Source organism: Pleuronectes platessa, chromosome 16 (genome assembly GCF_947347685.1).
Source record: "Pleuronectes platessa chromosome 16, fPlePla1.1, whole genome shotgun sequence".
NCBI classification, from domain to species: domain Eukaryota; kingdom Metazoa; phylum Chordata; class Actinopteri; order Pleuronectiformes; family Pleuronectidae; genus Pleuronectes; species Pleuronectes platessa.
Window position 1 is genome coordinate 19,206,741 of NC_070641.1, and position 26,236 is coordinate 19,232,976.

Sequence of the window (26,236 nt, forward strand, 5' to 3'; positions counted from 1 at the left end):
GTTCTGTCCCTTTAGAGTCACTGTTTTGCTGGAAGTGTCTAATTCCATACTGAATTTGTTCTTTAGTGAATCTTTATAGTATTTGGTTGATCCACTTCTTTCCATTCCAATCCACTCCAGTCCTTTTCCTGCAGGCTGTCTGATCCAAGCTGTGTAGTAGCTGCTGACAGAATAAGAGACCTGGCAGCTGATGGTCAGAGTTTGACCTGGCTGCACAGTCACAGAGGCTGGCTGCGTCAAAGTTTCACACTTCACATCTGTTAAAAGAAGAATGTTTTGTCATAAATCATTAAGTTGTCCTGCAAAAGAAAAAGTGGTGACTCTATGACAAATCCAGGGAGACTCACATGATCCAGCTGCCAACAGCAGCAGCACAGCTACAGGAAACATGGTTAATGGTGAATCTGACGTGCCGTCAACTCCCCTGTCAGTCTGTTGGGAAGTTTTTATAGTTGAGTAACAAGGAAGGTCTCTGAGTTTGCATAGAATCAAATATACGAATCATCAGTGATGGTGTCACTGGTGGTAATAGAATAGAATAGGCTGCTCAGTGTTATTAGATCAGCTCTGGGAAAACTTGACAGGGAATCACCTCCGCTTAATATAAATGATGATGTAGTTTGATATCATTTTTTAATTAATTCAGACACTTTAAAATCACATTGTAAGGCTGATTAAACCGTTAGCTTTGCTTTTAAAGAAAACAATTAAGGCACATATGTATTGTTTTAACATTTCAGAAGTACTATAATTATTTGATTTAGACAAATTTACCATTATCAATGGGAATACAGATTCTTTGGCAATTGCTATGAGCAATCCCGTCCTTGTATAATATGAAGTGATAATTGTGTCTTCTGTGTTCTAGGGAGGAACTCAAACTGAGCATTGACCTACAGGCAAAGGTCCCTCTTCACCAGCCCTGTTTGTGATTCACATGAGTTCCAGATGCAGTCAGGGGGAGGACTGTGATCAGTTTGGGGGACTCAGAACTTCCTCTTTGCTATTTAAAGATGATACGGTTCTGTTAGGTTCATCAGATTGTGACCTGCATGTGTTCTGGGATGGATTGCAGCTGGGATGACGGACAGCACCTTCAAATCTGAGGACATGGCTCTCTGCTAGAAAACAACAAATGTATTATTTGGGTTGGGACGGAGATTCTACACCAAATGAAGAAGTTTAATTATCTCTGGGACTCTTTATTGAGTAATGTAGAATTCAGCAGGAGACTGACCGTTTACAGCAATGTTGGAAAATTAAATAACGTTTCCTCATCAACTGTTGACTTATTTGCAACTTTTAGGACTCACTCCTGCAACAATTCCATACACGACTCTCTAGCATGTGTCAGAATGCATTGAAGTTATTAGCTGCCACACCAGAAAAAGAAAAAAACATGTGTATCATAAAGACTTGAACAAGTGAATGTTATAAAATATGTTTTTCATGTTATTGTAGCAACTTATATCATTTAAAACAAAAATTATTGTCATTAGAATGTACTGTTTATCATCATTGTAAAAACGTTTCACATCTTGATGCCATAACTTATAGAATAGAATTAAGTGTGTGCAGAACGGGGATAATTTGTTGGCAAAAGCAAATTTTCATGATTTGATCAAGTTCTGCAACATTCATGGTTTTAAGTCGTCGGAGATTCTGCTGCTCTTAAGCAAGGTGGGTGATTTATTGACATGTTATGCAGGAGGAATGAGTGAACTGATAAAAAAAGTTCCTGCTGTTATAAAACCTTCATGAAACGGACTGATTCCTCTTTACAGTAACAGTGAACTGGTCTGAAATCACCAGTAGTCTTTGGGCTCCTCCTCTGGTGGCTTCATGTAACTAGTGTTCAGGCACTGAGGGGTTTTTGTTCAGGTCGGCTGATGGTTTGTATCATTGTGTGTCTCTGGCACAGTAATACACAGCAGTGTCTCCAGACTGCACGTTCTGTCCCTTAAGAGTCACTGTTTTGCTGGAAGTGTCTAATTCGATACTGAACTTGTTCTTTAGTGAATCTTTATAGTATGTATAGTCTGTACGTTTCCTTCCAATCCACTCCAGTCCTTTTCCTGCAGGCTGTCTGATCCAAGCTGTACCGTAGCTGCTGAGAGAATAAGAGACCTGGCAGCTGATGGTCAGAGGTTGACCTGGCTGCACAGTCACAGAGGCTGGCTGCGTCAAAGTTTCACACTTCACATCTGTTCAAAGAAGAATGTTTTGTCATAAATCATTAAGTTGTCCTGCAAAAGAAAAAGTGGTGACTCTATGACAAATCCAGGGAGACTCACATGATCCAGCTGCCAACAGCAGCAGCACAGCTACAGGAAACATGGTTAATGTTGAATCTGACGTGCCGTCAACTCCCCTGTCAGTCTGTTGGGAAGTTTTTATAGTTGAGTAACAAGGAAGGTCTCTGAGTTTGCATAGAAATCAAATATACGAATCCTCAGTGATGGTGTCACTGGGGGTAATAGAATATGATAGGCTGTTCAGTGTTATTAGATCAGCTCTGGGAAAACATGACAGGGAATCAACTCTGCTTACAATAAAATAGGATGTTTCTGGATTTAATTATTTACTACATTTTAACACATTGAAATCCCATTTTAAGGCAGATTAAACTGTTAGCTTTGCTTTTAAAGCAAACAGTTAGGGTACATATGTATTGTTGTGACATTTCAGAAATGCAATGATTTTTGAATTCGACCAATTTGTCATTATCAATGGGAATACAGATTCTAGGGCCATTGCTATGAGCAATCCCGTACTTGTATAATATGAAGTGATAATTGTGTCTTCTGTGTTCTGGGAGGAACTCAAACTGAGCATCGACCTACAGGCCAAGGTCCCTCTTCACCAGCCCTGTTTGTGATTCACATGAGTTCAAGATGCAGCCAAGAGGAGTACTTTGTCCAGTTTGGGGGACTCAGATCTTCCTCTTTCCTATTTGCAGATGATGTGGTTCTGTTCACTTCATCAGATTGTGACCTGCATGTGTTCTGGGATGGATTGCAGCTGGGATGACGGTCAGCACCTTTAAATCTGAGGCCATTGTTCTCTGCTAGAAAACAACAGATTAATTATTTTGGTTGGGACGGAGATTCTACACCAAATGAAGGAGTTTAATTATCTCTGGGTATTGATAATGAGTAAGGTAGAATTCAAAAGGAGATTCTCTAGTTTATCATCTAACATTGTAAAAACGTTTCACATCATGATGCCATAACTTATATAATAGAATATAAGTGTTTGCCGAGAGGGTATAAACGGAAGGAAAAAGCTAATTTTCATGATTTGATCAAGGTCTGTAACATTCTTGGTTTTAAGTCATTGAGATTCTGCTGCTCTTGAGCAAGGTGGGTGATTTCTTGACATGTTATGCAGGAGGAATGAGTGAACTAATGAAAAGAGTTCCTGCAGTTATAAAACCTTCATGAAACGGACTGATTCCTCTTTACAGTAACAGTGAACTGGTCTGAAATCACCAGTAGTCTTTGGGCTCCTCCTCTGGTGGCTTCATGTAACTAGTGTTCAGGCACTGAGGGGTTTTTGTTCAGGTCGGCTGACGGTTTGTATCATTGTGTGTCTCTGGCACAGTAATACACAGCAGCGTCTCCAGGCTGCATGTTCTGTCCCTTTAGAGTCACTGTGTTGCTGGAGGTGGCTAATTCAATACTGAACTTGTTCTTTAGTGAATCTTTATAGGATGAACCTCCTGTATGTTTCATTCCAATCCACTCCAGTCCTTTTCCTGCAGGCTGTATGATCCAAGCTGTGTAGTAGCTGCTGAGAGAATAAGAGACCTGACAGCTGATGGTCAGAGGTTGACCTGGCTGCACAGTCACAGAGGCTGGCTGCGTCAAAGTTTCACACTTCACATCTGTTAAAAGAAGAATTTTTTGTCATAAATCATTAAGTTGTCCTGCAAAAGAAAAAGTGGAGACTCTATGACAAATCCAGGGAGACTCACATGATCCAGCTGCCAACAGCAGCAGCACAGCTACAGAAAACATGGTTAATGGTGAATCTGACGTGCCGTCAACTCCCCTGTCATTCTGTTGGGAAGTTTTTATAGTTGAGTAACAAGGAAGGTCTCTGAGTTTGCATAGAATCAAATATACGAATCATCAGTGATGGTGTGACTGGGTGTAATAGAATATAATAGGCTGCTCAGTGTTGTTAGATCAGCTCTGGGAAAACATGACAGGGAATCACCTCTGCTTACTATAAAATATGATTTATTTTGATTTCATTATTTACTCAATTTTAACCCTTTGACATCAAATTGTAAGGCTGATTGAACCGTTAGCTTTGCTTTAACAGTAATCAATGAAGGCGTATATGTATTGTTTTGACATTTCAGAAATCTAATGATTTTTGATTTGGACATATCTACCATCATCAAGGGAATACAGATTGCTATGAGCAATCCCGTCCTTGTATAATATGAAGTGATAATTGTGTCTTCTGTGTTCTGTGGAGGAACTCAAACTGAGCATTGACCTACAGGCCAAGGTCCCTCTTCACCAGCCCTGTTTGTGATTCATATGAGTTTCAGATGCAGCCAGGGGGAGGACTGTGTCCAGTTTGGGGGACTTAGAACTTCCTCTTTGCTATTTGCAGATGATATGGTTCTGTTCGCTTCATCAGATTGTGACCTGCATGTGTTCTGGGATGGATTGCATATGTGATGACAGTCAGAACTTTTAACTCTGAGGCCATGGTTCTCTGCTAGAAACGGCACATTAATTCTTTGGATTGGGACGGAGATTCTACAACAAATGAAGGAGTTTAATTATCTCTGGGTCTTTTTAATGAGTGAGGTAGAATTCAGCAGGAGACTGACCGTTTAGAGCAATGTGTGAGGCTGAAATAACTTTTCCTTATCAACTGTTGACTTATTTGCAACTTTTAGAACTCACTACTGCAACATGTCCACACATGACTCTCTAGCATGTGTCAGAATACATGGAAGTCTTTAGCTGCCACGCCAGAAAAACAGCTGTATCCTTAAGACTTGAACACGTTATTGGTTTAAAAATATATTTTTTATGTCGTTGTAGCAACTTTCATCATATAACAAGGAACTTTTCTTGTCATTAGAATGAAGCGTTTATCCTGTTACATTGTAAAACGTTTCACATCAAGATGCCAAAGCTTATAGAATAGAATATAAGTGTGTGCAGAAAGGGGATAAATGGAAAGATAAAGTTATTTTACATGATTATATCAAGTTCTGCAACATTCTTGGTTTTAAGTCGTGGAGATTCTGCTGCTCTTGAGCAAGGTGGGTGATTTCTTGACATGTTATTCAGGAGGAATGAGTGAACTGATGAATCGAGTTCCTGCAGTTATAAAACCTTCATGAAACGGACTGGTTCCTCTTTACAGTAACAGTGAACTGGTCTTAAATCACCAGTAGTCTTTGGAATCCTCCTCTGGTGGCTTCATGTAACTAGTGCTCAGGCACTGAGGGGTTTTTGTTCAGGTCGGCTGATGGTTTGTATCATTGTGTGTCTGGCACAGTAATACACAGCAGTGTCTCCAGGCTGCACGTTCTGTCCCTTTAGAGTCACTATGTTGCTGGAAGTGTCTAATTCGATACTGAACTTGTTCTTTAGTGAATCTTTATAGTATGAACCTCCTGTATATTTCACCCCAATCCACTCCAGTCCTTTTCCTGCAGGCTGTCTGATCCAAGCTGTAGCGTAGCCGCTGCTTAAAGAATAAGAGACCTGGCAGCTTATGGTCAGAGGTTGACCTGGCTGCACAGTCACAGAGGCTGGCTGAGTCAAAGTTTCACACTTCACATCTGTTAAAAGAAGAATGTTTTGTCATAAATCATTAAGTTGTCCTGCAAAAGAAAAAGTGGTGACTCTATGACAAATCCAGGGAGACTCACATGATCCAGCTGCCAACAGCAGCAGCACAGCTACAGGAAACATGGTTAATGGTGAATCTGACGTGCTGTCAACTCCCCTGTCAGTCTGTTGGGAAGTTTTTATAGTTGAGTAACAAGAAAGGTCTCTGAGTTTGCATAGAATCAAATATACAAATCATCAGTGATGGTGTCACTGGGGGTAATAGAATAGAATAGGCTGCTCAGTGTTATTAGATCAGCTCTGGGAAAACATGTCAGGGAATCAACTCTGCTTACAATAAAATAGGATGTTTCTGGATTTAATTATTTACTACATATCATAAAGATTTGAAGAAGTTATTGTTATAAAAATAAGTTTTTCATGTTATCGTTGCAACTTTCATCACACAACAAGGAACTTGTCTTTTCATTAGAATGTACTGTTTATCATGTAACATTATGAAAAAGTTTCACATCATGAAGCCATAACTTATATAATAGAATATAAATCTGTGCAGAAAGGGGCTAAATGGATGGTTGAAGCTCATTTACATGATTTGATCAAGTTCTGCAACATTCTTGGTTTTAAGAAGTGGAGATTCTGCTGCTCTTGAGCAAGGTGGGTGATTTCTTGACATGTTATTCAGGAGGAATGAGTGAACTGATGAAAAGAGTTCCTGCAGTTATAAAACCTTCATGAAAAGGACTGATTCCTCTTTACTCTAACAGTGAACTGATCTGAAATCACCAGTAGTCTTTGGGCTCCTCCTCTGGTGGCTTCATGTAACTAGTGTTCAGGCACTGAGGGGTTTTTGTTCAGGTCGGCTGACGGTTTGTATCATTGTGTGTCTCTGGCACAGTAATACACAGCAGTGTCTCCTGGCTGCATGTTCTGTCCCTTTAGAGTCACTGTTTTGCTGGAAGTGTCTAATTCGATATGGAACTTGTTCTTTAGTGAATCTTTATAGTATGAACCTCCTGTATGTTTCATTCCAATCCACTCCAGTCCTTTTCCTGCAGGCTGTCTGATCCAAGCTGTGTTGTAGCTGCTGAGAGAATAAGAGACCTGGCAGCTGATGGTCAGAGTTTGACCTGGCTGCACAGTCACAGAGGCTTGCTGCGTCAAAGTCTCACACTTCACATCTGTTAAAAGAAGAATTTTTTGTCATAAATCATTAAGTTGTCCTGCAAAAGAAAAAGTGGTGACTCTATGACAAATCCAGGGAGACTCACATGATCCAGCTGCCAACAGCAGCAGCACAGCTACAGGAAACATGGTTAATGGTGAATCTGACGTGCCGTCAACTCCCCTGTCAGTCTGTTGGGAAGTTTTTATAGTTGAGTAACAAGGAAGGTCTCTGAGTTTGCATGGAATCAAATATACGAATCATCAGTGATGGTGTCACTGGGGGTAATAGAATAGAATTGGCTTCTCAGTGTTATTAAATCTGCTCTGTGAAAACTTGACAGGGAATCACCTCTGCTTACTATGATGTTTCTGGATTTAATTATTTACTAAATTTTAACACATTGAAATCACATTTTAAGGCAGATTAAACTGTTAGCTTTGCTTTTTAAGCAAACAGCTAGGGTACATATGTATTGTTGTGACATTTCAGAAATGCAATGATTTTTGATTTCAACAAATTTGTCATTATCAATGGGAAATACAGATTCTAGGGCCATTGCTATGAGCAATCCCGTCCTTGTATAATATGAAGTTATATTTGTCTTCTTTATTCTGGGGAGGAACTCAAACTGACAATTGACCTACAGGCCAAGGTCCCTCTTCACCAGCCCTGTTTGTGATTCACATGAGTTCAAGATGCAGCCAGGAGGAGGACTGTGTCCAGTTTGGGGGACTCAGAACTTCCTCTTTGCTATTTAAAGATGATAAGGTTCTGTTTGCTTCATCAGATTGTGACCTGCATGTGTTCTGGGATGGATTGTATCTGGGATGACGGTCAGCACCTTTAACTCTGAGGCCATGGTTCTCTGTTAGAAAACAACAGATTCATTATTTTGGTTGGGACAGAGATTCTACACCAAATGAAGGAGTTTAATTATCTCTGACTGTTTAGAGCAATGTTGGAGGCTGAAATTACTTTTCCTCATTAATTGCTGACGTATCTGCAACTTTTAGGACTCACTCCTAAAACATTTCAATACTAGTCTAGGTCCTGGGGAAGATATGAATGCGCTTCATTTACCGGGGAAGATCCCAACTGTTATAAACTAATATGACCCCATTGAACAAAGTGGGATTGGTGCCAAAATCTCTCTCTTGGACGAAAGTCCTGAAATTGACCACAACAGGTGACACTATTATCACACTACAGGGGAATGGGACTTTTTTTCCTTTATATATATCCTCAACAATTTCTACCAAATTATTGTTCATAATAAGAGAAATACATTTTGTATTACATTTTGTCTAAAAAATGATATTGAAATATGCAAATTAGGCGATATCTCATTATATATGCGTACATAAATCCTTGAAGCTACAGATTTTCTGAGGTGATCACAATATTTGCAATGACCATGATTATAAGGTCATAGAAGAGTGTAAGCATTCTGATATAAATAAAATGGCTAAAAAATGTTACAACTATTACCTATTACATACAACTAGCAACACACAGGAATTGCCAGTTATTTATTAACCTAAACTTTAAAAGCTTACATTTCCTAGCTGTTCTAAATATTGCTGTCATCACGTCATCACCTCCAACTTTTTTTTCAACAAAAGTTGACTTGGCAGCCATAGTGACCTGAGGTCATAGTAGAGCACATGGCTGTCAAGCAAGATGACTTGTCAAATCAAGAAAAGTAAGGAAATCTTCTCTGCATGAGATCACCAACTCTGCATTCTTCTTGGTGGACAAAGACGATTACATGAGGAAGAGTGCCAAATCACAACTTGGGACTGAGCTGTTGAAGTTGTGTCCACAAATAGATATAAAAGGTCCAGATACCCCCCCAAACACACGCCATCATTATCGACTTCATGGCATTGGTGAGAAAGGTCTCCTTGAAGATACTTCATCCACCCATTAAGACATTCCACGACTTTGCTATTGCTTTAACATTTATGGTCACCAAAGCTGGAGGCAACTGTGAGGAGATCCATATCGTTTTCGACACTTACCGAGAGGACAGCATCAAACATGGAGAGAGGGAGAGAAGAGGAAAATCAAAAAACATGGTTGTCCTTGATGTGATATCACCAAACCAAAATGCTCCAGAGGTATTAGAGAACTATTGGTCATCTTCCATTAGCAAAACTGCTTTTCAGGCATTCTATATTGAGTGGGTGACCACCAATAACAAAGGTTCCAAACCACTATACCTTGATACATTAACTGTGCACCAACCCTGCCTCTGCACAACACAACTGATGGTCTCAAACACATTAAGAAGGCAAGAAATTACCAAAATTAATTCTTGACAAGGCAAACCTGTTAATTGAAAACCATTCAAGGTGACTACCTCATGAAGCTGGTTGAAAGAATGACAAAAGTGTGCAAAGCTGTCATCAAAGCAAAAGGTGGCTACTTTGAAGAATCTAAAATAGAATACATATTCTGGTTTGTTTAAAACTTTTTTGTTCACCACATTATTCCGTATGTGTTCCTTCATAGTTTTGATGTCTTCAATATTAATCTGCAATGTAGAAAGGAAGAAAACTAGAGAAAAACCATTGAATGAGAAAGTGTCTCCAAACTTTTGACTGGTACTGTATATATTATGAAATTGTGTCTGTTGTTTACAAAAGAAAATAATATTTTTTTCTGTTGAAAAATCACTGAAACTTTATTATCTTTATTAACTTTTATATTAGTTTTGTAAAAAAATATCTCAGCATAACTAATGTATTTTGAGACCATCAGAATAACAATTTCTTGTTGTTTTTATTATTTATCATGAATTAAAATTATACACCCTGACATGTCAGTCAATGTGATGTCAGAGTATTAAAAGTGCTAAAAATAGTTGCCTTTAAATGACGTTATGACCCATGTCTGATTCGTCTTTACATTTAGAATGAACTGGTTTGAAATCAGCAGTAGTCTTTGGGCTCCTCCTCTGGTGGCTTCATGTAACTAGTGTTCAGGCACTGAGGGGTTTTTGTTCAGGTCGGCTGATGGTTTGTATCATTGTGTGTCTCTGGCACAGTAATACACAGCAGTGTCTCCAGGCTGCACGTTCTGTCCCTTTAGAGTCACTGTTTTGCTGGAGGAGTCGAATTCTATACTGAACTTGTTCTTCAATGAATCTTTATAGTATGTGGTGCATCCAACACAACCATATCCAATCCACTCCAGTCCTTTTCCTGCAGGCTGTCTGATCCAAGCTGTCCAGTAGCTACCAAGGGAATAAGAGACCTGGCAGCTGATGGTCAGAGTTTGACCTGGCTGCACAGTCACAGAGGCTGGCTGCGTCAAAGTTTCACACTTCACATCTGTTAAAAGAAGAATGTTTTGTCATAAATCATTAAGTTGTCCTGCAAAAGAAAAAGTGGTGACTCTATGACATATCCAGGGAGACTCACATGATCCAGCTGCCAACAGCAGCAGCACTGCTACAGGAAACATGGTTAATGGTGAATCTGACGTGCCGTCAACTCCCCTGTCAGTCTGTTGGGAAGTTTTTATAGTTGAGTAACAAGGAAGGTCTCTGAGTTTGCATAGAATCAAATATAAGAATCATCAGTGATGGTGTCACTGGGGGTAATAGAATAGAAAAGGCTGCTCAGTGTTATTAGACTAGCTCTGGGAAAACATGACAGGGAATCAGATCTGCTTATGAAATATGATGTATTTTTGATCTCATTATTTACTCAATTTCAACACATTTATCTATTAATATTTATTTTGTATTCCTTTATTTGTAAGAGACAGTGATTACAGACAGGAACTGGAGGAAAGTAGGGGATATAAATTTGTAGTCGTGTTGTGAGAGCCCTATAACCACTCAGCTATATAAAGTTTTCATTTAAAATCTAACGGCAACTGTCATTTATGTAGAAAGCCATGGTTTACATATATCTCTCAATCTGATCAAGTCAAAAAAAAATCTCAGTTTAGTTTTCCTTTTTTTATTGGTCTTTATTTTGTGATATTGACTCAGCAACAATCTTCTTCAGATCACAAAGTTGAATAAAATTGTTCAATCATGAGCTTAGTTTAAAAATCAGTATTATCAAAAAAATAAATTCAGTATTTTTTAATGTGTTTAAAACTTTAATTGGAGGTATTTTTTATATATTAATACTTTTAAGTGTAGCTTAGGACATGGGGGGGGGGGCTTCAACATTTTTCAGTGTTGGAGGAGGAGGATATTTAAACACTCAATGAGTGACACAGGGACAGATGCAATATTTTGTGTACAGCTCTGTGGCTTCCTGTGTTACTGTGGCTCTCGAGCACAATAATAAACAGCAGAGTCTTCAGTCATCAGGCTGCTCATGTGCAGATACACCTGGTCCATGTCGTTGTTTCTGGAAATTGTGAAGCGATTCTTGACAGATGCTGAATAATATTTAGAGCTGCCTGATGGAGCAGAAATGAAGGCAACCCACTCCAGGCCTTTTCTTTCAGCTTGTCTGATCCAGCTGATATCAGCAGAGTCATCAGATATCCCTGCATATGTACACGTCAGTTTGTGGGATTCTCCGGGCCGCTTCACCACCGGTTCAGATTCAGTCAGAGTCTGACTGCAAACACCTGAGGAGAAAATCAGTTTGGTTATAGAACAGAGCCGAACATGAGCCTGGACGACAAAAAGGAAGAGAGCAGAGGTTTGGAATTCACCAGAAATGGCTGAGAGCAGCAGAAATGTGAGACATTTAGTTAAAGTCATCATGGTCGTTTGTTGATCGTCTGGTTGGTGGTTTGGTTTGTCATCAGGTTGAAGGGAGATTAATACAGATGGAGGAGCTCATGATTTGCATTGACTCCTCCTCACAATGATGAATCTGTATCGATCAACTGAAGGGATTTTATCTCATTTCTTATTTTAATGGCTTTAACTTTTTGTTCATTATGTTATGATGTACGTTACTAAATGTTTTATATAACTATATGAATATATATAAATATATATATATATATATATATAATTCTGTCTGTTAGTTTCAAATAAAAGTAAATTATGGTAGTTTGTCATCAATTGTAATTTTTTCTTACAATGAAAAAATGAACCTTTAATATTTTTATGAACATTTTATATCAGTTTTGTAAAATGTTTGGCTTTTTGCAACGTGTTCCGGTATTTGCAGCGCTTTTCTCTTTTTGCAGAGCGATGCTGTAATGTGTTGTGTTGTGTTGTGAAATTGATGAAGATGTTTTTTTACTTTGCTGGTGTTTTGACAACTTGCATGTGTTTTCTTAAGTTGCCGTTCGTTGAGCTTTCAGGGCCACCGTAGAAAGGGGATGAATTGATGGATAAAGCTAATTTACATGATTTGATCAAGTTCTGCAACATTCTTGGTTTTAAATCGTGGAGATTCTGCTGCTCTTGAGCAAGGTGGGTGATTTCTTGACATGTTATTCAGAAGGAATGACTGAACTGATGAAAAGAGTTCCTGCAGTTATAAAACCTACATGAAATGGCCTGATTCCTCTTTACAGTAACAGTGTACTGGTCTGAAATCAGCAGTAGTCTTTGGGCTCCTCCTCTGGTGGCTTCATGTAACTAGTGTTCAGGCACTGAGGGGTTTTTGTTCAGGTCGACTGATGGTTTGTATCATTGTGTGTCTCTGGCACAGTAATACACAGCAGTGTCTCCAGGCTGCATGTTCTGTCCCTTTAGAGTCACTGTTTTGCTGGAAGTGTCTAATTCAATACTGAACTTGTTCTTTAATGAATCTTTAAAGTATGAAGCCCCTGTATATTTGCTTCCAATCCACTCCAGTCCTTTTCCTGCAGGCTGTCTGATCCAAGCTGTGTAGTAGCTGCCAAGGGAATAAGAGACCTGGCAGCTGATGGTCAGAGGTTGACCTGGCTGCACAGTCACAGAGGCTGGCTGCGTCAAAGTTTCACACTTCACATCTGTTAAAAGAAGAATGTTTTGTCATAAATCATTAAGTTGTCCTGCAAAAGAAAAAGTGGTGACTGTATGACAAATCCAGGGAGACTCACATGATCCAGCTGCCAACAGCAGCAGCACAGCTACAGGAAACATGGTTAATGGTGAATCTGACGTGCCGTCAACTCCCCTGTCAGTCTGTTGGGAAGTTTTTATAGTTGAGTAACAAGGAAGGTCTCTGAGTTTGCATAGAATCAAATATACGAATCATCAATGATCGTGTCACTGGGGGTAATAGAATAGAATAGGCTGCTCAGTGTTATTAGATCAGATCTGGGAAAACATGACAGGGAATCAACTCTGCTTGCTATAAAATATGATGTATTTTGATATCATTTTTTAAACTAATTCAGACACTTTAAAATCACATTGTAAGGCTGATTAAACCGCTAGCTTTGCTTTTAAAGAAAACAATTAAGGCACATATGTATTGTTTTAACATTTCAGAAATACTATAATTATTTGATTTAGACAAATTTACCATTATCAATGGGAATACAGATTCAAGGGCCATTGCTACAAGCAATCCCGTCCTTGTATAATATGAAGTGATAATTGTGTCTTCTTTGTTCTGGGAGGAACTCAAACTGAGCATTGACCTACAGGCAAAGGTCCCTCTTCACCAGCCCTGTTTGTGATTCACATGAGTTCCAGATGAAGCCAGGCGGAGGACTGTGTCCAGTTTGGGGGACTCAGAACTTCCTCTTTGCTATTTGCAGATGATGTGGTTCTGTTCGCTTCATCAGATTGTGACCTGCATGTGTTCTGGGATGGATTGCAGCTGGGATGACGGACAGTACCTTTAAATCTGAGGACATGGCTCTCTGCTAGAAAACAACAAATTCATTATTTGGGTTGGGACGGAGATTCTACACCAAATGAAGAAGTTTAATTATCTCTGGGACTCTTTATTGAGTAATGTAGAATTCAGCAGGAGACTGACCGTTTACAGCAATGTTGGAAAATGAAATAACGTTTCCTCATCAACTGTTGACTTATTTGCAACTTTTAGGACTCACTCCTGCAACAATTCCATACATGACTCTCTAGCATGGGTCAGACTGCATTGAAGTTAGTAGCTGCCACACCAGAAAAAGAAAAAAACATGTGTATCATAAAGACTTGAACAAGTGAATGTTATAAAATATGTTTTTCATGTTATTGTAGCAACTTATATCATTTAAAAAAAAATTATTGTCATTAGAATGTACTGTTTATCATCATTGTAAAAACGTTTCGCATCTTGATGCCATAACTTATAGAATAGAATTAAGTGTGTGCTGAACGGGGATAATTTGTTGGCAAAAGCAAATTTTCATGATTTGATCAAGTTCTGCAACATTCATGGTTTTAAGTCGTCGGAGATTCTGCGGCTCTTGAGCAAGGTGGTTGATTTCTTGACATGTTATGCAGGAGGAATGAGTGAACTGATGAAAACAGTTCCTGCAGTTATAAAACCTTCATGAAACGGACTGATTCCTCTTTACAGTAACAGTGAACTGATCTGAAATCAGCAGTAGTCTTTGGGCTCCTCCTCTGGTGGCTTCATGTAACTAGTGTTCAGGCACTGAGGGGTTTTTGTTCAGGTCGGCTGATGGTTTGTATCATTGTGTGTCTCTGGCACAGTAATACACAGCAGTGTCTCCAGGCTGCACATTCTGTCCCTTTAGAGTCACTGTTTTGCTGGAAGAGGCTAATTCGATACTGAACTTGTTCTTTAGTGAATCTTTATAATATGTGGTCGATCCAACACTTCCAATTCCAATCCACTCCAGTCCTTTTCCTGCAGGCTGTCTGATCCAAGCTGTCCAGTAGCTGCTGATGGAATAAGAGACCTGGCAGCTGATGGTCAGAGGTTGACCTGGCTGCACAGTCACAGAGGCTGGCTGCGTCAAAGTTTCACACTTCACATCTGTTAAAAGAAGAATGTTTTGTCATAAATCATTAAGTTGTCCTGCAAAAGAAAAAGTGGTGACTCTATGACAAATCCAGGGAGACTCACATGATCCAGCTGCCAACAGCAGCAGCACAGCTACAGGAAACATGGTTAATGGTGAATCTGATGTGCCGTCAACTCCCCTGTCAGTCTGTTGGGAAGTTTTTATAGTTGAGTAACAAGGAAGGTCTCTGAGTTTGCATAGAATCAAATATATGAATCATCATTGATGGTGTCACTGGGGGTAATAGAATAGAATAGGCTGCTCAGTGTTATTAGATCAGCTTTGGGAAAACTTGACAGGGAATCACCTCTGCTTACAATAAAATATGATGTAATTTTAATCAAATTATTTACTCAATTTTAGCACGTTAAAATCACATTGTAAGGCTGATTGAACCGTTAGTTCTGCTTTAACCTTAAACAATTAAAGCGCATATGTATTGTTTTGACATTTCAAAAATGTAATGATCACATTATCAATAGGTATACAGATTCTAGGGCCATTTCTATTAGCAGTGCTGTCCTTGTATAATATCAAGTCATAATTGTTTCGTCTGTGTTCTGATGGGGGGGAACTCAAACTGAGCATTGACCTACAGGCCAAGTTCCCTCGTCTCCAGCTCTGTGTTGGGACTGCGTATTTGTGAACATCACAAAGAGGCGTGAAAATCGACCGGGAACACAAGTTTCAACCACTGTTGGTCACTCTGGGCCCCATGATCCATGAAGTCACCAGGCCACTATGAGCCAAGTCCACCATCTCTTCTGTCTTTGTCTGTGCAGCCCTCCTAGAGGAGAAGTGAGGCTGTCCAGCTCACTTGCTCGTTCAACTCCAGTCAACTCTGCGAGAGGAGCCCACCTCTCTTTCTACTCAACTTCAATGGAGGAGAGGTGCAGCTTGCAGCTCACCTCACCAAGGAAACCTCCTCCCAATCCAAGCTCTACCAACCTTCAAGCAGGCCTGACTGGAGCCGACTGCTAAAACCTTCCGAAAGGCGGTTACACATAAGTCTGCCTGAGAACTTCAAACAGCACAAGAGCTGCATCGCACAACAGAACCACAACATGAGCAGCAAGCCAGCAAGATGACTTCACTGGACTTCGAACAGCACATCAACCTTTTTTCCCTTTTCATGTAAGGGTAACACAACTGGGCTTAATAATTATACTAGATAAAGCAAAGACTGTTTATTAGATTCCGAGTGATGTTCATAAGTTTGATTTATGTTGCTGTGATATTTTCATTACAAGTTATTTGAAAGTTAATGTTAGTTACGCTCTTCACAGTCTTTCTATGCATGCATCTAGTAACTGTCTCTAATTTGGCACCAAAACACACACACATATCTCCACACTTTTCTCTCTGACCCCGCTACATGTTGTAAACATACTCGAGGGGGATGGTTTATTACCCTCAGGGGGGCCACCTACCATTTTGAAAGCACACTCACTCACACAGACACACACGCATGCATATTCACATACACATATTTATATGGTAAGTACACCTTTTGTTATTTGTGTTTTCATACTTTATTATCTTCACAAAAAAGGTTTTGCTTTCACAAATGATGTTTTAATAAATGTTGCAAAAGTGTGAATTTTGCAAACCTATACACTGTCAAGAACTCTATATCCTTCAACTTTGCTAACTATCTCTATGGTAATTTGGTTATAGTTAGTAATTTAATTGTCAATCAGAGTTCCAAATTCGTAGTTATTACTTTCATGAGATTAATCAATAAAGGAGACTCTCTAGTTTATCGGCTGTCATTGTAAAAAAGTTTCACATCATGATGCCATAACTTATAGAATAGAATATGAGAGTGTGCAGAAAGGGGATAAAAGGATGGATAAAGCTCATTTCATGATTTGATCAAGTTCTGCAACATTCTTGGTTTTAAGTCGTGGAGATTCTGCTGCTCTTTAGCAAAGTGGTTGATTTCTTGACATGTTATGCAGGAGGAATGAGTGAACTGATGAAAAGAGTTCCTGCAGTTATAAAACCTTAATGAAACAGACTGATTCCTCTTTACAGTAACAGTGAACTGATCTGAAATCACCAGTAGTCTTTGGGCTCCTCCTCTGGTGGCTTCATGTAACTAGTGTTCAGGCACTGAGGGGTTTTTGTTCAGGTCGGCTGATGGTTTGTATCATTGTGTTTCTCTGGCACAGTAATACACAGCAGTGTCTCCAGGCTGCACGTTCTGTCCCTTTAGAGTCACTGTTTTGCTGGAAGTGTCTACGTCGATACTGAACTTGTTCTTTAGTGAATCTTTATAGTATACGCTCCCTCCACCATGTTTCATCCCAATCCACTCCAGTCCTTTTCCTGCAGGCTGTCTGATCCAAGCTGTGTAGTAGCTGCCAAGAGAATAAGAGACCTGGCAGCTGATGGTCAGAGGTTGACCTGGCTGCACAGTCACAGAGGCTGGCTGCGTCAAAGTTTCACACTTCACATCTGTTAAAAGAAGAATGTTTTGTCATAAATCATTAAATTGTCCTGCAAAAGAAAAAGTGGTGACTCTATGACAAATCCAGGGAGACTCACATGATCCAGCTGCCAACAGCAGCAGCACAGCTACAGGAAACATGGTTAATGGTGAATCTGATGTGCCGTCAACTCCCCTGTCAGTCTGTTGGGAAGTTTTTATAGTTGAGTAACAAGGAAGGTCTCTGAGTTTGCATAGAATCAAATATACGAATCATCAGTGATGGTGTCACTGGGGGTAATAGAATAGAATAGGCTGCTCAGTGTTATTAGATCAGCTTTGTGAAAACATGACAGGGAATCACCTCTGCTTATTATGAATTATGATTTGTTTTGATCTCATTATTTACTCAATTTTAACACATTTATTTATTCATTTTAATTTTTTATTTTGTTTAGTGGAAGAGACAGTAACTACAGACAGGAACCGGAGGAAAGTAGTGGATATGCATTTGTGGTCATATTGTGAGAGCCCTGTAACCACTCAGCTATATATTTTTCAATTAAAATATAGCGCCAACGGTCATTTATGTAGAAAGCCATGGTTTACATATATCTTTCAATCTGATTAAGTCAAAGAAAAGTCTCATAGTTTAGGTTCCTTCTTTTATTTGTCTTTATTTTGTGATATTGACTCAGCAACCATCTTTTCTTCAGATCACAATATTGAATAAAACTGTTCAATCATGTGCCTAGTTTAAAAAGCAGTATTCATTTTTAAAATACAAATTCTATTTAGTGTTTTTTTATATGTTTAAATTTTAATTGGAGGAATTTTTAGATAATGATACTTTTAAGAGTAGCTCAGGACATGTGGGGGGGGGATTCAACAATTTTCAGTGTTAGAAGAGGAGGATATTAAAACACTCAATGAGTGACACAGGGACAGATGCATTGCTTTGTGAACAGCTCTGTGGCTTCTTGTGTTACTGTGGCTCTCGAGCACACTAATAAACAGCACAGTCTTCAGTCGTCAGGCTGCTCATGTGCAGATACACCTGGTCCATGTCGTTGTTTCTGGAAATTGTGAAGCGATTCTTGACAGATGCTGAATAATATTTAGTGTCTGCTGATGAAGCAGAAATGAAGGCAACCCACTCCAGGCCTTTTCCTTCAGCTTGTCTGATCCAGCTGATAGGAGCAGAGTCATCAGATATCCCTGCATATGTACACGTCAGTTTGTGGGATTCTCCGGGCCGCTTCACCACCGGTTCAGATTCAGTCAGAGTCTGACTGCAAACACCTGAGGAGAAAATCAGTTTGGTTATAGAACAGAGCCGAACATGAGCCTGGACGACAAAAAGGAAGAGTGCAGAGGTTTGGAATTCACCAGAAATGGCTGACAGCAGCAGAAATGTGAGACATTTAGTTAAAGTCATCATGGTCGTTTGTTGAACGTCTGGTTGGTGGTTTGGTTTGTCATCAGGTTGAAAGGAGATTAATACAGATGGAGGAGCTCATGATTTGCATTGACTCTTCCTCACAATGATTTAACTGTATCGATCAACTGAAGGGATTTGATCTCATTTCTTAATTCACTCGTTTTAACTTTTTCTTCATTATATTCTGATGTTAGTTACAAAATAATTTATAAAAATATTTTAAAAAATTTCAGTTTGATATATGAATATAAAAAACAAAATTACATCCATATATATATATATATATATATATATATATATATTTATACACTACCGTTCAAAAGTTTGGGTCACTTCGAAATTTCCATATTTTTCAAAGAAAAGCATTGTTTTTTTCAATGAAAATAATATTAAATTTTTCAGAAACAGAGAAAAGAGAAGTGGGAGGCCCCGGTGCACAATTCAGGAAGAAGACAAGTATATTAGAGTCTCTAGTTTGAGAAATAGACGCCTCACAAGTCCTCAACTGACAGCTTCTTTAAATGGTACCCGCAAAACACCAGTGTCAACGTCTACAGTGAAGAGGCGACTCCAGGATGCTGGCCTTCTAGGCCGAGTGGCAAAGAAAAAGCCATATCTGAGACTGGCCAATTAAAAGAAAAGATAGATATGGGCAAAAGAACACAGACATTGGACAGAGGAAGATTGGAAAAAAGTGTTATGGAGAGACGAATCAAGTTTGAGGTGTTTGGATCCAACAGTAGAACATTTGTGAGACGCAGAACAGGTGAAAAGATTCTGGAAGACGACCTGAAGCCATTTGTCAAGCATGGTGGAGGTCATGTGATGGTCTGTGCTGGTAGAGTGGGAGTTTTGTACAAGGTAAAAGGGATTTTAAATAAGGAAGGCTATCACTCCATTTTGAAAAGCCATGCCATACCCTGTGGACAGCGCTTGATTGGAGCCAATTTCCTCCTACAACAGGACAATGACCAAACGCACACCTCCACATGATGCAAGAACTATTTAGGGAAGAAGCAGGCAGCTGGTTTGCTGTCTGTAATGGAGTGGCCAGCTCAGTCACCAGATCTCAACCCCATTGAGCTGCAGTTATAAAACCTTCATGAAAAGGACTGATTCCTCTTTACAGTAACAGTGAACTGGTCTGAAATCACCAGTAGTCTTTGGGCTCCTCCTCTGGTGGCTTCATGTAACTAGTGTTCAGGCACTGAGGGGTTTTTGTTCAGGTCGGCTGATGGTTTGTATCATTGTGTGTCTCTGGCACAGTAATACACAGCAGTGTCTCCAGGCTGCATGTTCTGTCCCTTTAGAGTCACTGTTTTGCTGGAAGTGTCTAATTCGATACTGAACTTGTTCTTTAGTGAATCTTTATAGTATGACGATCCTGTGCCCTTCACCCCAATCCACTCCAGTCCTTTTCCTGCAGGCTGTCTGATCCAAGCTGTCCAGTAGCTGCTGAGAGAATAAGAGACCTGGCAGCTGATGGTCAGAGGTTGACCTGGCTGCACAGTCACAGAGGCTGGCTGCGTCAAAGTTTCACACTTCACATCTGTTAAAAGAAGAATGTTTTGTCATAAATCATTAAGTTCTCCTGCAAAAGAAAAAGTGGTGAGTCTATGACAAATCCAGGGAGACTCACATGATCCAGCTGCCAACAGCAGCAGCACAGCTACAGGAAACATGGTTAATGGTGAATCTGACGTGCCGTCAACTCCCCTGTCAGTCTGTTGGGAAGTTTTTATAGTTGAGTAACAAGGAAGGTCTCTGAGTTTGCATAGAATCAAATATACGAATCGTCAGTGATGGTGTCACTGGAGGTAATAGAGAAGAATAGGCTGCTCAGTGTTATTAGATCAGCTCTTGGAAACATGACAGGGAATCACCTCTGCTTACTATAAAATATCATATACAGTATTAGTCAAAAGTTTGGACACACTTTATCATTTAATGGTTTTTCTTTATTTTTGTTTCTTTCTACATTGCAGATTAATATTGAAGACATCCAAACTATGAAGGAACACATGTGGAATTATGTGGTAATCCAAAAAGATGCTCAACAAACCAGAATATGTTTCATATTTGAGATTCTTCAGAGTAGCCTCCTTTTGCTTCGATCACAGCTTAGCACACTCTTGGATTCTTTCAATCAGCTTCATGAGGTTGCTTTGCCTTCACCCTGTGGTCCAACTCATCCCAGGTGATCTCATTTGCGTTTAGGTCGGGTGGTTGTGGAGGCCAGGTCATCTGACGCAGCACTCCATCACTCTCCTTCTTGGTCAAATAAGCCTTTCATAGCCTGGGATGTGTTTGGGGACAAATGCTGGTCCCATTAAGAGCAAACCAGATGGTATGCCATGTCGTTGCAGAATGCTGTGGTAGCCATATTGGTTAATTATGCCTTGAATTTGGAGTTAATCTCCAACATTATCACCATCAAATCCCCCCCACATCATCACACCTCCAGCTCCATGTTTCAAGGTGGGAACCACAGACGTAGAGACCATCCGCTCAACTTTTGTGCGACTTACGAAGACATGGTGGTTGGAAACAAAAATATCAAATTTTTAGTCATCAGACCAAAGTAAAGATTTCCACTGGTCTAATGTCCATTCCTTGTGTTTCTTGGCCAAAGCAAGTCTGTTCTTCATGTTGTTCTTCCTCAGTAGTGGCTTCTTTGCTGCGATTTAACCATGAAGGCCTGATTCACGCAGACTCCCCTGGACAGCTGATGTTGAGATGTGTCTGCTACTTGAACTTTGTGAAGCACTTATATTGCCTCTGATCTGAGGTGCTGTTAATTTGCAGTTTCTGAGGCTGGTAACTCTAATGAACGTTTCCTCGACAGCAGGGGTAGCTCTTGATCTTCCTGTCCTGGGGCGATCCTCATTAGAGCCAGTTTCATCATAGTGAATGATCGTTTTCGAGACTGAACTTGAGGATACATACAAAGTTCTTGAAATTTACCGGCTATACTGACCTTCCTGTATTAATTTACTGATGGAGTGTCATTTTTCTTACTTAGTTGAATGGTTCTTGCCATAATATGGATTAGAACTGTAGCTGAATAGGCCTATTTGTTAGGATTTAAGTTAAGGATCGGACCCCAAAGCAGACATGGAGTGGTAGTGGATGGGTATGGAAAAAAGTTTATTGCTGACGAGGCAGGAGAAGGCTGGAGAAGCAGGGTGCTGGCTGGCTTGAAGGTCCTGGCAGGTTGGAGGACGAAGAGCTGAGCAGTGAGGCACACACGCGTCCTGGAGTGAAGAGCAGAGTACGGTTAACATAAATCCAGGTGAAGCAATAAGTGGCGCATTCAGGCTGTGACAAGCTACCATAGACGACGGAATAATCTGGCGTCGCAGTGACGAGACGACCAGGCTTATATAGCAGTGATGATTAGTTGAATTGGAGGCAGGTGTGTCTCGTCCTGCTGCAGTCACCAGCCAGCCACGCCCCCTGCCACACACAACACACAGGGACAACACAGAAAGGCAGGAGACGACAGCAACAAACTAGATACACAAAAACACAAACACCACACTATTCACTGTATAGAACTGTGCACCAAGCCTGCCTCTGCACAACACAACTGATGGTCTCAAAGACATTAAGAAGGCAAGAAATTCCACAAAGGGACTCTTGACAAGGCAAACCTGTCAATTGAAAACCATTCCAGGTGACTACCGCATGAAGCTGGTTGAAAGAAGGCCAAGATTGTGCAAAGCTGTCATCAAAGCAAAAGGTGGCTACTTTGACAAATCTAAAATATAATACATATTCTGGTCTGTTTAACACTTTTTTTTTTACCATATTATTCCATATGTGTTCCTTCATAGTTTTGATGTCTTCAATATGAATCTGCAATCTAGACAGAAAGAAATATAAAGAAAAACATTGAATGAGAAGATGTGTCCAAACTTTTGACTGAAACTGTACATATGGAATTGTGTCTGTTGTTTACAAATGGAAGCAAATAATTTTTTCTTCTCAAAAATCACTGAAGCTTTGTTATTTTTATTAACTTTGATATCAGTTTTGTAAACAAAAATCTCAGCATAAAAAATGTATTTTGGGACCATCAGAATCACAATTTCTTGTATTTTTTTTATATTTATCATAAACTAAGATTATAAAAACTGAGATGTCAGGCACTGTGATGTCAAAGTACTAAAAGCAGTGTAAAATGTTGCTGTTAAATGATGTTATGACTTATATCTGATTCCTCTTTACAGTAAGAGTGAGCTGATCTGAAATCACCAGTAGTCTTTGGGCTCCTCCTCTGGTGGCTTCATGTAACTAGTGTTCAGGCACTGAGGGGTTTTTGTTCAGGTCGGCTGATGGTTTGTATCATTGTGTGTATCTGGCACAGTAATACACAGCAGTGTCTCCAGACTGCACGTTCTGTCCCTTTAGAGTCGCTGTGTTGCTGGAAGTGTGTAATTCGATACTGAACTTGTTCTTTAGTGAATCTTTATAGTATACGCTCCCTCCTCCATGTTTCCACCCAATCCACTCCAGTCCTTTTCCTGCAGGCTGTCTGATCCAAGCTGTCCAGTAGCTGCTGAGAGAATAAGAGACCTGGCAGCTGATGGTCAGAGTTTGACCTGGCTGCACAGTCACAGAGGCTGGCTGCGTCAAAGTTTCACACTTCACATCTGTTAAAAGAAGAATGTTTTGTCATAAATCATTAAGTTGTCCTGCAAAAGAAAAAGTGGTGACTCTATGACAAATCCAGGGAGACTCACATGATCCAGCTGCCAACAGTAGCAGCACAGCTACAGGAAACATGGTTAATGGTGAATCTGACGTGCCGTCAACTCCCCTGTCAGTCTGTTGGGAAGTTTTTATAGTTGAGTAACAAGGAAGGTCTCTGAGTTTGCATAGAATCAAATATACGAATCATCAGTGATGGTGTCACTGGGGGTAATAGAATATAATAGGCTGCTCAGTGTTGTTAGATCAGCTCTGGGAAAACATGACAGGGAATCACCTCTGCTTACTATAAAATATGATTTATTTTGATTTCATTATTTACTCAATTTTAACCCTTTGACATCAAATTGTAAGGCTGATTGAACCGTTAGCTTTGCTTTAACAGTAATCAATGAAGGCGCATATGTATTGTTTTGACATTTCAGAAATGCAAGGATTTTTGATTTGGACATATCTACCATCATGAAGGGAATACAGATTGCTATGAGCAATCCCGTCCTTGTATAATATGAAGTGATAATTGTGTCTTCTGTGTTCTGGGAGGAACTCAAACTGAGCATTGACCTACAGGCCAAGGTCCCTCTTCACCAGCCCTGTTTGTGATTCACATGAGTTCCAGATGCAGCCAGGGGGAGGACAGTGTCCAGTTTGGGGGACTCAGAACTTCCTCTTTGTTATTTGCAGATGATGTGGTTCTGTTCACTTCATCAGATTGTGACCTGCATGTGTTCTGGGATGAATTGCAGCTGGGATTACGGTCAGCACCGTTAAATCTGAGGCAATGGTTCTGTGCTAGAAAACAATGGATTCATTATTTGGATTGGGACGGAGATTTTACACCAAATGAAGGAGTTTAATTATCTCTGGGTCTTTTTGATTGAGTAATGCAGAATTCAGAAGGAGACTGTGTAGTTTATCGTCTAACATAGAGAAAACCTTTCACATCTTGATGCCATTACTTTATTATTATATAATAGAATATAAGTGGGTGCAGAAAGGGGATAAATGGATGGATAAAGCTCATTAACCTGATTTGATCCAGTTCTGCAACATTCTTGGTTTTAAGACCTGGATATTCTACTGCTCTTGAGCAAAGTGGGTGATTTCTTGACATGTTATTCAGGAGGAATGAGTGAAGTAATGAAAAGAGTTCCTGCAGTTATAAAACCTTCATGAAACGGACTGATTCCTCTTTACAGTAACAGTGAACTGGTCTTAAATCATCAGTAGTCTTTGGGCTCCTCCTCTGGTGGCTTCATGTAACTAGTGTTCAGGCACTGAGGGGTTTTTGTTACGGTCGGCTGATGGTTTGTATCATTGTGTTTCTCTGGCACAGTAATACACAGCAGTGTCTCCAGGCTGCACGTTCTGTCCCTTTAGAGTCACTGTTTTGCTGGATGTGTCTAATTCGATACTGAACTTGTTCTTTAATGAATCTTTATAGTATGTGGTCCCTCCACCATGTTTCTGGCCAATCCACTCCAGTCCTTTTCCTGCAGGCTGTCTGATCCAATGTGTCCAGTAGCTGGTGAGTGAATAAGAGACCTGGCAGCTGATGGTCAGAGGTTGACCTGGCTGCACAGTCACAGAGGCTGGCTGTGTTAAAGTTTCACACTTCACACCTGCAGAGGGAAAATTTGGTGAATATTGAGTCAGTGTAATCTCAGTGGACAGTGAGTGAGATGTGTTAAAGTTTCCTCAGTGGGACTCACAGCGTCCAGCAGCCAGCAGCAGCAGCACAGCGAGACAGAACATGGTCGGTATTGACGGATTTTCGATTGGGACCTCTCTTCTTCTGCTGCAGCTGACGGCACGACATCAAGTCTTTATAACAGACTTTGAGGAAGTTCACTTTGCATAAAGACGGACACTGACAAGCTATAAAGGCTGATAGGTTGCAGTTTGTGTAATTCATTTGTCTCAGTCCTCAGTAATCTTTACTGTACATTCTGTGTATTTGTAAACATGGCATGGGGTAGTTTACGTCTGATTGTTATACAGAGACAGTCATTAAATCCGCTTTTGATATTTCATGCAAAGTACAAATTAATGAAAAGAAGCATGCATATGTAAAGCCGCCTGCAGGCAGAGTTTTTATAAAGTTCAAATCTGGCTTTCCTTGATTTCAACAGCCCCCTTCCAGCCACATGTTTGCTTCCCTCTGAGACCTAATTTCTGTATTTTACAAACACACTCATCAAACAGTTATATCTTTATGACAATGACGTATATCTTTCATGTATCTTAAGTAGAGTCATTTCCAGGTACTTTTCACTTTAGGCCCACTACATATATCAGCATATATCTTAACTTTCTATTCAATTACATTTTTACAGTGCTTTGCTTTTAATTGTGACATTTTTTTAAATATTTAAACGTTATCAATAACGAGAAGGGAATTGGTCCTGAACTGGATTTGTACACCATCAAAATTCAGCCATTAAATAAAATGACAGGATTTCAACAGAATCATCTTCAACTTGCTTTAACATTAAGAACTTACTTACTGTATACTCAAGTATATCAAATATTTGATTACTTTCTCTGCTACTGTTTTATATTTTTCTTTTATTCATTATGTGTTTGATTTGTGACCTTGGGATCAATACTTAGTGACTGTATTTTCATCGTTTGGCAGATATAACAGGAAGTGCTTTACAACCGCCTTCGAAATAACCCATGGGAATATATCTAACTACTCCTTGTGTAGAAAAGCAAAAACAAAAAAATTTAGGAAGTCTCAAAACCACAAC

General features: G+C 39.8%; 4 gene segments (V, D, J or C); all 4 read right to left on the reverse strand.

Annotated features, from left to right (window-relative positions):
- Positions 1-11,080: 11,080 nt before the first annotated feature.
- Positions 11,081-11,779, reverse strand: LOC128459167 (Ig heavy chain V region 914-like). The segment is given in 2 exon segments: positions 11,081-11,595; positions 11,683-11,779. Coding segments are annotated over 2 exon segments (369 nt in total).
- Positions 11,780-18,320: 6,541 nt separating this feature from the next.
- On the reverse strand, positions 18,321-18,799 carry LOC128459176 (immunoglobulin heavy variable 3-48-like). The segment is given in 2 exon segments: positions 18,321-18,631; positions 18,719-18,799. Coding segments are annotated over 2 exon segments (348 nt in total).
- Positions 18,800-23,117: 4,318 nt separating this feature from the next.
- LOC128459172 (immunoglobulin heavy variable 4-38-2-like) lies at positions 23,118-23,571 on the reverse strand. The segment is given in 2 exon segments: positions 23,118-23,425; positions 23,516-23,571. Coding segments are annotated over 2 exon segments (351 nt in total).
- Positions 23,572-24,797: 1,226 nt separating this feature from the next.
- LOC128459118 (Ig heavy chain V region 5A-like) lies at positions 24,798-25,308 on the reverse strand. The segment is given in 2 exon segments: positions 24,798-25,105; positions 25,196-25,308. Coding segments are annotated over 2 exon segments (351 nt in total).
- Positions 25,309-26,236: the final 928 nt, after the last annotated feature.